General features: G+C 45.6%; 1 protein-coding gene across 3 annotated transcripts in view; it reads left to right on the forward strand.

Moving 5' to 3' along the window:
• The window catches only part of SLC35E2B (solute carrier family 35 member E2B), a 30,185-nt gene extending 22,659 nt beyond the window's left edge, over nucleotides 1-7,526 (forward strand). For all 3 annotated transcript variants that reach the window (XM_078595582.1, XM_078595583.1, XM_078595580.1), the window contains exons 6-10: nucleotides 380-500; nucleotides 983-1,036; nucleotides 2,555-2,627; nucleotides 3,170-3,300; nucleotides 3,860-7,526. In XM_078595582.1, coding sequence (XP_078451708.1) covers nucleotides 380-500; nucleotides 983-1,036; nucleotides 2,555-2,627; nucleotides 3,170-3,300; nucleotides 3,860-4,121 — 641 coding nt within the window. In that variant the 3' untranslated portion in view covers nucleotides 4,122-7,526. The remainder of the gene's footprint in view (nucleotides 1-379; nucleotides 501-982; nucleotides 1,037-2,554; nucleotides 2,628-3,169; nucleotides 3,301-3,859) is intronic.
• The last annotated feature ends 6,133 nt before the right edge of the window (nucleotides 7,527-13,659 follow it).

Genomic DNA, 13,659 nt, shown 5'->3' on the forward strand with positions numbered 1-13,659 from the left:
TGGAGAGGGCTTTAACCTTTACACTACGGAGGGAACAATAATTCTAAGGGGATGATCATTCAGACCTGTAACTGAAGAGAAACCCAACGCAACAGAAACATGAACACAAAGATGTGCAGTTAAATCTCCATGGTTTAACCACAGGGGGCGGTTGACAACTGGATCCTCACCCCTAAGTGGCGGTGAGGTCACCATGGCGCCTGTGCCAGGCCAGGTGCACTTCAAGGCTACGTGAAAACATTACCAAAAGCCAAACGCGGCCGGGAATGGTGCTGACCACCCAACCCCTGGTGTGCCGTGCTGGTCTTCGTAAGTTCTCGCTAACGGCACTTGCTCCTACAGTCTGTTAAGTCTATACGGGTGATCTTTATGCGTGCAGGTTGGCGTGTGTCCGCGTCGCTCATGCCCGTCATGCTGGGCCTGTCCATGTGCACAGCCACCGAGGTCGGATTCAGCTCGCTGGGTTTCAGTGCTGCCCTCTCCACCAACATCGTTGACTGGTACCTCTCTCTCCTGTCTCACTCTCCCCCCTCTCTTGCTCCTGCCTCTCTCTCTTCACACACCTCTCCAACCTCACACACCTCTCTCCCACTTTCCACACCTATCACCCACCTCTCACATCTCTCACACCACCTACACTTCGTCAATGCCACCGGCTCCCGGGGGTGCAGTGGCGAAATGTGGTGGGCACGAGTCCCGGTGCAAGTGTAGTGACATTGGGGATGTCACTGTATGGTGCCGGCCCGGAAGGGCCGTGGCGTGCGATGCACCGTCATCTCGTACACCCCGTTGTGTGTGTAGTACCAGCCCTAGTGGGGCTTGGTGAGCGCTGGGATAGCGCAGGCAAGACGCATAGCGTGCAGGTGTAGCGCTGGTCATCCAGCGCTACACCTGGCCGCTTTTTGACATTGAGTTAGTGTGTGTGTGTATAGTGGGAATGGGAAAGTTGCTAACGGTGTTTCACATGTGCATCTGTGTGCAGTTTACAGAACGTGTTCTCCAAGAAGCTTCTGAGTGGTGACAAATATCGATTTACGTGAGTAGCACACATGCTCAAACCCACGCCATTCACACGAGCATGCACATGCACGCACATATTCACAACAACCACCATTCTACTTGTGCCAGGCTAGGTGTACTTTTAGCTCACGTTAAGTGTCGAAGGCTAACTGGCAGGAGGTCACGGCACAGACCCAGTTGCCAAGGGTTGACTGACATGACTGACATGACTGACGGACGTCCACCCCACTGTACTAACTTTCTGCTTTTTAGCAGTCCAGCGCTCTGCTTGTTGTTGTGAGTGTAATAACAGCCATAGAGGGTTCACGTGGGGATTGGCTTGCCGGTCCTGCTTTGTAGCCAATAAGGGTTGAGACAGGGAGCATGGCCCCGGCGTGATCACGGCATGTCAGCAGGGGTGATTGGCCTGGCCATTCGGGGCCCCAGCTAATGGGGAGCCGGATCAGAGGCGTGGTCCCGGGATTGACAGGAAACCATCGAGAACGGTCAAGGCTGTCCATGGAGGATTGGCTGGGGGGTACCACGTGACGAAGGGATTAAGAGAGAGAGAGAGGGAATGATCGGGAGCAGACTTGGGAACGACAAGAGCAGGGTCACGCGCGTACGGGGGCTCTGGGTGCCACGTGCGCGGTGGGGACTTGGTGTGAAGTCTGCCCTCTCTCCGTTGTCTGCCAGCAACGGAGAGTGTGTGAGTAAAGTGTATTTGTGGAAGTGGAAATAAAAAGGACTGATTCCGAAGCCGTCTCAAGAAGGATTATTACATGAGCATCGCCGCTCCTCTCGTTGGAGGACGACTGCCTCCGACTGCACAGTAACGTACTTCACGAGCCTCCTCCATGAGGCAGATCTTGACACTGCTGGTACCAGTCTTCAGCAAGTCCACTCGGCTCCACATTCTCCTGTACCACATCAGCCTATCTGTTCTCTAGCCAGTGCCATACATCGTTTAGCCCCCTCTATCCGGCCCAACAGAAACCGCTTGGGAAAGAGGTGGCTGGGCATGCAGGTTACATGACCCAGCCAACGCAGCCACATACATACGTACAGTTACACAAGCACACTTTCATGTAACGAGCATGTGCCGAATTGACACGTGTAATGGTCTGCACACTGGACTTCCAATGCAGAAGTCACCAGTTCGATCTCCCGGTGCGGCAGTTGAAACAACGGGACAAGTTTCGTAAACCCCACCTCTGTCTACTCAGCAGTGCAACTGGGCACACCACAGTTAGTTGATTAGCAGGTTGCGTACGGTGGAGTCAAGTGTGGGTAATTCGACCTTTTCCAAGACGTCTGGACCGGTTCAGACGAATATCTGAACCAGTCCTATGCCTTCCCCTAGATCGACTCAGCCTCAAATGGGTCCCTGTTGCGGTGTACAAACACGAGTACCGGGGAGACAAAGGCTGGCCACTCGCCCCCCTCGTGTGCCGTGTCAGCCTTCATACGTGCTTGCGAACGGCATTTTCCTCAATTCTGCTAAAAGGCTACACGGAGGATCTTTGTCTCATCGTGTGGGTGTGTGTGTGTGCAGGCCTGCGGAGTTGCAGTTCTATACGAGTGGAGCCGCCGTGTTGATGATGATCCCTGCCTGGTTGCTCATGACGGTACAGCACTCATGTTCTCTCCACCCAGAGTCTGCGTGTGGGGCGCATGTGGGTGTATGTGGTGTGTGCAGGACATGGTGTGGTATGATGTGCGCTGTGGTGTGTAATATACGGGAAGTTATTCGGTGCGTGCGTGCGTGTGCAGGACATGTTGCGAGCGGTAGAGCAGCGCTTAGAGCCCTGTGGTACGAACCCGGCGACCCGAGTTAGATTCCCGCTGACAATTTTCTGAACCGGTCCTGGGCCTCCACTAGGTCGACTTTACCTCAAATGAGTACCTGGTGTGGTGTGTAAACATCGCCACTGGGGAGATAAAGTGCGGCTGGGAATGATGCTGACCACCCACCTTTGTGTGCCGTGGCGGCCTTCGTAGGTGCTCGCTAACGGCGCTTGCCTCCACATTCTGCTGAAGGCTACACAGGGGATCTTTGGTGTGTGCAGGACATGGTGTGATGTATTCAATGTGTTTGTCTGCAGGACAGCGTGGAGTGTGGTATGGTGGGTGTTATGTATTAGGAACTACGTATATGTGGTGTGTGCAGGACATGGTGTGGCTAGCCGTGCCCATCACGCCAGACCTGGCTGGCCTACTCGTGACTGACGGAGCTCTCTTCCATGCACAGAGCGTGTGCGCGTTCGCTCTCATGGGATACATCTCCCCCGTCACGTTCAGGTAGGCTCAACATGGACATACCCCGCACACATGCATCACACACCGTACTGCACCAACACATACATCACACACCACACATGCCACGTAACTCACATACAACGCACACCACACACATAAAGCACACAACACGACACAACACACTGCCCACACGATACACAGACCTTCCCTGACCACCAACACACAATTCGCAAAAGCACATCCACCCATGTCAATGCGTTTGCCCATGCCCGTGTTGTATCTGCATGTCCATGCACTCATTTATTTGTGTACCTAATTGTGTACCTGTGTGGATCTGTGTGCCCTTGCAAATGCGTCTTTGTGTACCTGTTTTTATATGGGTACATCCGTGTGTAACCATGTGTGTCGAAGTGTATCTGTGTACTCTGTGTATCAATATACGCGTGTTTCCCTGTGTATCAATATACGCGTGTTTCCGTGTACATCAATGTGTAGATGTGTGTAATCGGTGTGCCCCTGTTTAGCCATGTGTACGTATGCCTGTCGTTGATCGCGTCTCCCTGTGTTTTCCCCGTGCATCCACGCATGTTCCCGCGAGCAGCGTTGCGAGCACCACGAAGCACGCGCTTTCCATCTGGCTCAGCGTGCTCGTGTTCGGGAACCCCGTGAGCGTCGTCTCCGCCGCGGGCAGCGCCCTCGTCGTGGGTGGGGTCGCGCTCTACAGCCACGCTCGTGCTCACGGGGGGCACGGTGCCACGGCGGCCACGCACGCGACACACGGGACGCAAGGAACGCACGGCACTCCCAGCAACGCTTGCAAGCAGATTAACGTGCAGACGCAAACACACACACACGCGTTGTGATCGGGGCCAGCAGTAGGCCCTTCCATTTCCTGGCAGTGATGCCCTCCTTATGATCCCACGGTGAGCTTGGGGATCAACACGATAAGACGATGGGAAATTTTGGTCAGGCGTAGGCAGAGAGAAGGTTATGGACACCTCGCTTTTACTGGCCACGCGCTGGAGGCAAAAGCCTTTTTGCTAGTGGCCATATCTACCTATAGTAGCCACGCCTCTGCCGACGACACAGCTATTGGCTAAGCAAGGAGGGGCTCCCACAAGTCTTTAATACTTGGGTCCCTATTGTGGAACACAACAGAGTGTTTGAATGAATGGAAGTGCCTGGAAGTTTGACCATTTTCCTTCCAGTTATTGTGTCACAGTGAGACACAAGTCATTAAATCCCAGGAGTCTGATTCACTGGTAGGCTATCCATCCGTGTCATGTGTATAATATTGATACGTCAGCGAATCAAAATATCTCTTGGAGTAATTTGGAGCCACCCTCGTCTCTGATGACCCTGGGTTGTTGGTGGAAATTTCACATTTCTGTTACGCAAGTCGCGTTCTCATGGGACAACCACCACTGTTGAGTTCCTGCAGGATTGTACGAAGTTTACTGACCATGGCAGGATGATGGATTGACTTGACACTTTACCACACGATTCTAGCTCGGAAACCTGCTTGTGAATTGGACACACTAACTACTGTGCTGGCTGATTGATGTACATACAATAGCGATTTTTTTTAGTACATAATTTGAAGATACCTCTATATGGTTTGTGAGCACATGTCAAAACACCACGCCAGAAAAAGTGTGGGGTACGATTCTTAGGACCTGGCAGTGACATTTTACAGATGGTCTTCACGAGTGGCAACTTCACACAATCATGAGTTTGAGAACAGGGTTCAAACAATTCACCTACATCCCTGAGATTGAAAGAAATACTGCAGCTTTAGCAGTAAAAAAAACTGAAGGTCATGGGAAAGTATATACTGTACCTGTCAAAACTAACATCCCCCAATGTATGTGTTTGTATATGTGTCTTCATGACAGTAAATGTGAGTTATACATCGGTGCTAATGTGGTTTAAGAGCCTTGGCCTTGTGGAATGATATAACGCCCCACCCTGTAGAATCGGCACCTTTGTTGTAAATGTCAGTATTAATGTGTGTGTGCGTGCGTGTGTGCATGGGAAGTAGTAACATCGTGGTTCGCTCACCACACCCTAATCCTTGCAACTCGAATTTGAATCCGAGCCATAATTGACACCAGTGGCATGGGGATTTGAAAACTGTCCTTGGCTTCCTCTAGGTTGACTCAGTCTTTAACGAGTACTGTACCTGCTGTGGTGTTGGGATCATCAACATCAGCAACAAAGAGTTGCTTTTCATTTCAGGCTGTGGTGACCTAGGGAAGGGGTGGTCCATCCCGTATTCACATACCAATTCTCCACTGATGTGTGAAACTGCCAGGAATTGAACCCGAGCTGTCTGTGTGTGTGTGATTGCATATATTAATATGAATATATCATACATTGTAAAGATTTTACCTTGCAGTCGGGGCAAGTGCGTTTAGCTGTCACTTATTCTAAAATGTAATATATATAATCACAAAGTACTTATGCACAAGTCTCGTTAAGGTGTGAAGAGAATTAAAAAAACAAGTCTTAAGGAAATAGAATATTGTGTTACGTTAACACAACTTTGTCTGAACTGTGTGCTTGCTGCATTACAGCTACACCACTTTAACATCTCAATTAAGCATCAATCTTAATTCAGGGACTAGCTTCTTCAGAAATGCATCCACGTTTCCTGTTGTAACTTTGCGACAAACTTGTCTTTCTTAATTCTATAATTTTAGTTGTGTTCATACTTTTCTGGTGAACGTGTAATAGCTTTTTCATGTGTTACAAAGCTGAATTTTATTTGTGTGTGCAATAACTGGTAACCAGACTTAGACCAACTCCATACAAAATCTTGACTTAAAGCTTTCGTGACTGCAGGAATTCATATTCTTTGGGTCTTTCGGTAAAGTTGTGTAGATAGAACAATAAAATAATCAAAATTTAAATAAAGTGAATAAAAAATAATCAAAATATCACGTTTAGATCATAACTGATGACGATTGCTTGTATTGCTCCCTACACTTGAGACACAGACCAACAGAAAACTTGATACCCCCGGTAACAACCTGGTAACAACCTGCTTCAATAACTGGTGGCTGAAACGATATTGGTTGAGTGCCTTTGGCCGCAGCCATTCAAAGCCGCCCAGTCACATACTGAACGTTAATTTTAATATCAACCTGTGCTTTGTGGGACCACGTGTTAAAACGAAAAATGCAGGAACTTGATTTGAAGAAGAAAAACATACACATGCAAGTAAAGGTGTAAAAACATAATCCAATAATTTTCCAAGCTGCGTTCTTTTCAAATATCCTATTGTTTGCAATTGCTTCATTACATTGCCAACGTGGGTGTACGAATTGTAATTATTTGATAATGCCAAAACATGTTTTGCATTACAATGTTGGTTTATTACGTTACAAATGTATAAAGTGATTATTGTGTTTTTTTGTTATGGCTGATGAATCAAAAGGGCACAAAGCAGATGGGCCATCGTGTCCTATGTTAAGCAGAATTTATTCAAGCGTGCGGTGTACAGTACCATATTTTACAGATGATATGTTGTGCAGTGTCAATCTTACAGAATATAAATATGGTCAGGCACCTGCAAGGTTATATGAGGCACTCCCAAATAAGCATGTTTGTGGTGATAATATAATCTCATTTGACATCCTTGAATGAGTTGTGGAAATTACACATTCCCATGGTGGAGACCAGTTTCCTTGTAGAATGACCACTATAACTTCCCACAAAATGAGTCCTCATTTTGTTGGCCCTGGAGATATGATGAACGGCTGGGTTGATTTCAAACCTGGATATATTGTGAGTGATATCCTCTGGCAATCGTGCCATGTAGCTGGATATCATGAGAAAATGGGCACAGATTTCTTTGCTGTTTCATAAATCTGTATTGTATAAATCTAAAGAGTTTACAAGTAATGACAAGCACCCATGTAGTTTCTCACTTTGGTTTAAGGTTCATGAAACAAAGAAACTAGGATGGTATGCGCACCTGCTTACATGGGACCCAGATTCAGCACCCACTCGCTGGATTGCACGTCCACAGATTATGGGCATCTGATGCACATACACCAGCATCACCGCAGCTCTTGATGCTAGACCTCGTCATTCAGACTCCCATCCCTGTGTGGTCCGTTAACCCAACCTCTAGGTTTGAAGGTTGAGGAGTGAGCCTGTAGAGATGGGCAGTCTTCACTACATGTATTGGCAGTAGTGGTTTTGTAATGTCTGTAAAACTGCAATGTTTGAGTTGAAATAAAAGCTTGTTTTATTATAAATAATTCCCGAGTTTCCTTGAATGGTCTATGGGGTTCTGCATTGTGGTGATAGAGAATACATGCGAAATTACATTTTTGCATCATCCATTGTCCACATCACCATCCCACATGGTCCAACCCTGCTACCTTCCATCTCACTCCACATCAACCGATGTCATTGCTGCATCTCCACAGTGGTCAATTTTGAACACGTTCTCTTCTTAGGCTGCCATTCCATCACCAACCTCATGCATAAGCCAAATGTAAGCTATATTCACAATAAAATTCCAGGAATGTGTTGTGCTAATTAAATTAACATACGTAATATTACCTGTGCTCAGTGATACATGTGCATGGTAACTCTACGTGAGGTAAGGATATTATTACAACTTCTTGTGATCTCTCAATATCCCATTGGAAATTTCTATCTTTTACAGTGAAATCAACTCCGACAATGCACTTAACGCTTAGAGCTGGTCTATTTAGTCTTAAGACCTGGCAATGCCCTCTTGTGGCCGATCCTGATATTTCACGTAGCTGTAGGTTTTTTAGTGTGGGCCACACATTATCTTCTGCCATCTAAGAACAGAGTGAAAGAGTGAGATTAATCAGAATAGAACAGAACACAGCAAGATACACACTCAGAGAGGGTGAGACACAACACGAGAGAAGACACGTAACTTAAGGAAGGTGAGAGACAAAGGGGAAAAGAAAGTGGTGAGTCAGAGGGAGAGACGGGGTGAGAAAAATACAGGAAAACTAAGAAATGTATATGAGCAAGAGACAAAAAGAGTGAGAGGTAAAGAGAGGGAAGATAGAGACAAAGATTCTGTTCATGACATGAGTTTATTTTACAGGTGTAAAGGCAGTACAGGGGACGAGCAGTCACAGGGGGTAATGACAGGGGAATTCGCAAAGGATGAGACTCGGGGCTACAGGGGGTAATGACAGGTTAAGGGACAGGCAAGGGAATGATCTGGGGTCTACGAGAAGGATCGAGAGCCAGCGAGAGGGTTCAAGAGTAGGTGCGTGGCCAAGGGTCAAGGGATGGCCACGCTGAGGATAAAAGAGGTCGACAGGAGAGGCTCGGGGCTGCTGCTGGAGTCGGGGTCTTCGCTGTCAAGTGAATGTGTCTTCAATAAAGAACCATCAAAAGTCAGTCTCCTGGAGTTGTTACACAGACAATGTGGTTTAATGGACCATGGGGTTGGGTGCTGCGTTCGAGACACCAGGCTTGGCTCCCACGTATGGGTTTTCTTACGTAACGACTCATGAATTGGACGATAACACCTTCATATATAGGGGACTGCAGAGCTTGGATGGGGGGGGAAGGGATTTCCCACTGGCTGACCAGCTGGCTGATTGGCCCAGTTGTGGTTCGTCGCACCTCCAAGTAGTTCTCTCTTCAAGAGTGAGCTATTAAGATATTACTGTTCAATTAGATCCTCAAGTTTAGGGAGTTAATATAATCAGCCTGGTCACCAATGACTGCGCAAAAATAAACATTAAATGTTCACTTAATCCATTTTAATTGAACAGACAAATTTAAACAATATTACCGACAAGCAATTACTACTTTTTTCGGTATTAACACAGTATCCCTTATATGGATAAACCTTTTTAGATGTGTGTTTATATCACTGTTAAATGAAAATATAGAGCTTATGTGCACCTGTATCAAACTTGTCATATTACAGTTGCAGTATTTATTCACGTCTGTTTCGCGTACCAAAGTCAAATACCTCGATCGTTTGTTGTGCAATATTACTTAATGACCCTGTACTTATTCTAAGTAATATTGACGTCTTTGTTTTTGTTGTTCCAACACTTCCCCACACACTCGCACATCTCCCCGATATCTTCCACACCAGGTCGCGCGCCTTGGCCGGCAGCAGAGTCCAGGCAAGGCGGTAGGCACCGCGGAATACTAGGCCGCGCGCACGCGATTCCCGCGGACGCGATGCTGAGGCGGGGGGAGACGTACCCCGCCACGGGCCACCTCGAGCTTTCTTGCACGGCTCCGGCTTCTCCATGGAGATGGAATAGATGTGGGGAGGACACGGATAGAGAACGTGGGCGTCAATGTACAGCAGCCGTGCCCGTGGGAGAGACAGTGGCCACCATAGAGGCGGGGCCCGTGTTGGGGGAGTGGCCTGAGAGGGGCGGGGCTTAGGCCTCTGCAAGGTAAAAGTTAAAAGATAAAAAGCAACGAGCTTACCTTTACCCTACCTTTTACCCTTACCCCATACAAATTACCCGATTACAGGGTAATTACTAGGGAACTACTACACATGAACAAGGTTTATAACGGTAAATGCTGGGTAGAGCGCTTTAATCATATAGAATACTCTCGATGATTCCAATTTTACACGCTTTCTTTAAACTCACTCTGTCTGTTGTTGTTGTCGTTATTGTCGTTATTGTTGTCGTCATTGTTGTCGTTGTTGTGTTATTGTTGTTGTATCCTCTAATCTTGAAACTCGATTTTTACCCACTTCCTAATGTGGTATCGACTGCAAACTTGTTATACTTAGGTCATACAGATGACAACACTCACTATATTATATCATAAAAAAATATATGTTTTAAACATTATTTTTATATGTAATGTTTCGGCTTGGGTCTAGTTGTCCACCGTCAACTGACGTTGGCTGTAATTGGCCACGGCCCCTTACGTTATGGCAAGCTTGGGGGCCACTTGCTGGAGTCGTGGAGTTCTTCCATTACTAATACATTTTATAAAGGAATGTTTTTAATAAAGTTTGTTTAAATATTACTTGCTAAATGGAGGCCACGGACTGCGCCACGGAGCTTTTAGCGGTAAACAAGGTACCGTATTTACCGGGTAATGCTTTGCGATAGCTTTACCCTACCGGGTAATTCTTCCGAGATACCTTTACCCTACCTACCCTTTACCTTACCCCTTGGCATGTCGACACCTTTACCCTTTACCTTTACCCTTTTACTCGGTAAAAAGGGTAAATTAATTCTAGGTTTGAAGCTTTCGTGACTGCAAGGATTCATATTCTTAGGTTTTTTCGGTAAAGTCACGTAGGTAAAAAATTAAAATAAAAAAATATTTTTTTATTTTACTTTGATTAATTTTAATTTTTTACCTACTTGACTTTACCGAAAAAAACCTAAGAATAGGGTAAATTAGCTTACCTTGCCGAGGCCTAGCGGGGCTACAGTTGGAGGGGCGGGGCTACAGCTGGAGGGGCGGGGCTACAGTTGGAGGGGCGGGGCTACAGCTGGAGGGGCGTGGCTACGCCAGAAGGGGGAGGGGCTGTGCAGCTGACGTCACTAACCTGATTGGTGACGACAACCTTGAAAGCGTTTGGATCCACACGACGGCTGCGAGCAGCAGTATCGAGTCTCCCAAACTTCACAAGAGATTGTTTCTTCTCAACGCAAGGTAATAACCGATTTATTTATTTATTAAGGAAAACAAAAAGCTTTGATTTATACCAAAATTACATGTATCAGAATCTTTATTTACGCTGGAGAAATCCGATGAGCTATGAAGCTCTTTTTCGCAGCCGTCCAGTAGGGGCGGGTCAGAAAGTTACAACAACACGCGGTGCAAAAGCAACGATCGGAGTGCAAATTATAGGAAAGATAATAAATCACTCTCAATAAATAAATAAAAACTAAACTAACGTTTTTTTTATGAAAACATCTAGCAAATGATATAGACCGCAATTTGAAATATGCACGGGCACACATATGCACGGGAGGTCTGCGCTTTGCCAGTGGATAGGAACGCCGGACAGAGTTTGGTTCAGAGACTCGGGGAATTAACCCATCAGTGTGGAGCTTGTAAATGTTATCTCCACGATGTGTTTTTTCTCTCGAGTCTCTGGTTTCATTCCAATACGAAGCAAAACTTTCAATAATGGATTCTAGATTTGAAGCTTTCATGACTGTAAGGATTCATACTCTTAGGTTTTTTCGGTAAAGTCGCGTAGGTAAAAATAAATATAAATTAATAAAAATATATAGAAATAAAATAATAAATCACGACGTTTCGGGCGCAACACAAGCGTCCGTCATCAGGTGGGACAACCACAGCAAGAAACAAATGCTGAAGTGGGCAAAAGAGCTGCTGTAACAAGAGGCTATATAGGTAAGAGACGGGGGAGGAGCCAGGGAGGAGAAATAGAGGAGGAGGTGTGGGGTAGGGGGAACGCTGCTCTAGGCTAGAGCAGCGCTCCCCCTACCCCGTCTCTTACCTATATTATAGCCTCTTGTTACAGCAGCTCTTTTGCCCACTTCAGCATTTGTTTCTTGCTGTGGTTGTCCCACCTGATGACAGACGCTTGTGTTGCTCCCAAAACGTCGTGATTTATTATTTTATTTCTATTATTATTTCTATTATTTGTATTTTATTATTATTTATTTTTATTGTTACCTACGTGACTTTACCGAAAAGACCTAAGAGTCTCATTCATAGAATTTGCTCAAACATCCCAATGCAGCAGCACAATCCTGAGAAAAAGTCAGTGATGCTTTCCTGGGTGAAATAACTGGGATGACGAAGAGGGGAAGAGAAAACTGAAGAGTGGAGATGGTGGACAGATGTATTCATGTCCTGTCTGTACTGCATTCCTATGCCTGTGCTTTAGCTTTATCACGTGTGTATCACACCTACATGGGTGACGCAGTGAGATGAAATTAGACACAAACAAGAGAAAGACATGTAGGGATATATGAGATACAGACAAAATTAAGTCGTAAAAATAGATAAACGAGATACAAATAAGATTTAGAGGTGTAAGGATCCTACATACGAGTTGTAGACAAGAGACATAGCATGAATGAGATATATAGGCAAGAAATAACTAAAAAGAGAGTTGACAAAATATCCAAACTTAAGATACCTATTTAGCGATATGAGAGAAGTAGATAAGGGAGAGAAATGTCTAGAAACTTGTGGAATGTATGCAAGCTGGAAATAAAGGCTATCATCAGACATGATCAATTCACTGGTGGATGAAGGCCTGATAAGCCTTTACCATCTCCCAGAAGTCCTTCGATGTAACACTCCAATGTAGTATCTAAAAACGATCTGATTTCATTGCTCCATCTCCACGGATGCCCTCCCTTTGAGTGTATTTAATTTTCACCCAGCAGTGAAAATATTACACCACAGGTCATAGTTTGGCAGAATGTTGTGTGTGATGTGGTAGAGTGTGGCGACTCCCACCTCTATCAATACGTCTCATGGAGCCCATTTCACCATAAGCGATATGAGCAAGCAATTTGATATATGCACAGGCACATATTTGCAGGGAGGTCTGTGCTTTGCCAGTAGATAGGAAAATGGGAGAGATTTTGGTTCAGAGACTCGTGGAATTAATCCATCAGTGTAGAGCTTGTTCGTGTTATACCCACGATGTGCTTTTTCTATGGATTGTCTGGTTTCATCCCAATACGAAGTGAACCTCTCACTAATGGAATTTTCTCAAACATCCCAATGCAGCAGCACCATCCTGATACAAATTCAGTGATGCAGTGACATGAAATTAAACACATGCAAGAGATAGACATGTAGGGATATGATATGAGATGCAGACAAAAATAAGTCGTGAAATTAGATAAACGAGATACAAATAAGATTTAGAGCCTACATATGAGTTGTAGAAAAGATACATAGTATGAATGAGATAAATAGGCACGAAACAAATGAAAAGGGAGTTGACAAAACATACAAACAAGAGATACCTTTTTCTTGCTGTGGTTGTCCCACCTGATGACAATTGCTTGTGTTGCGATTGAAACGTCGTGATCTATTATTTTTATACCTACGTGACTTTACCGAAATAACCAAAGAGTAAGAGATACCTATTTAGCGATATGAGAGAAGTAGATAAGGGAGAGAAATGTCATGAACTTACGGAATGTATGCAAGAAGGAAATAAAGGTTATAATCAAACATGATCAATTCACTGGTGGATGAAGGTCTGATAAGCCTTTACCATCTCCCACAAGTCCTTCGATGCAATGATCCATCTAGTAACTACAAACGAGCTGATTTCATTGATCCATCTCCACGGAGGCCCTCATCTTGGGTGTATTTAATGTTCACCCAGAAGTGAAAATGTTACACCACAGTTCGGAGTTTGGCAAGTTGTGTGTGATGTGGTAGAATGTGGCC

Source organism: Lampetra planeri, chromosome 6 (assembly GCF_965212315.1).
Source record: "Lampetra planeri chromosome 6, kcLamPlan1.2.h2, whole genome shotgun sequence".
Classification (NCBI taxonomy): Eukaryota; Metazoa; Chordata; class Hyperoartia; order Petromyzontiformes; family Petromyzontidae; genus Lampetra; species Lampetra planeri.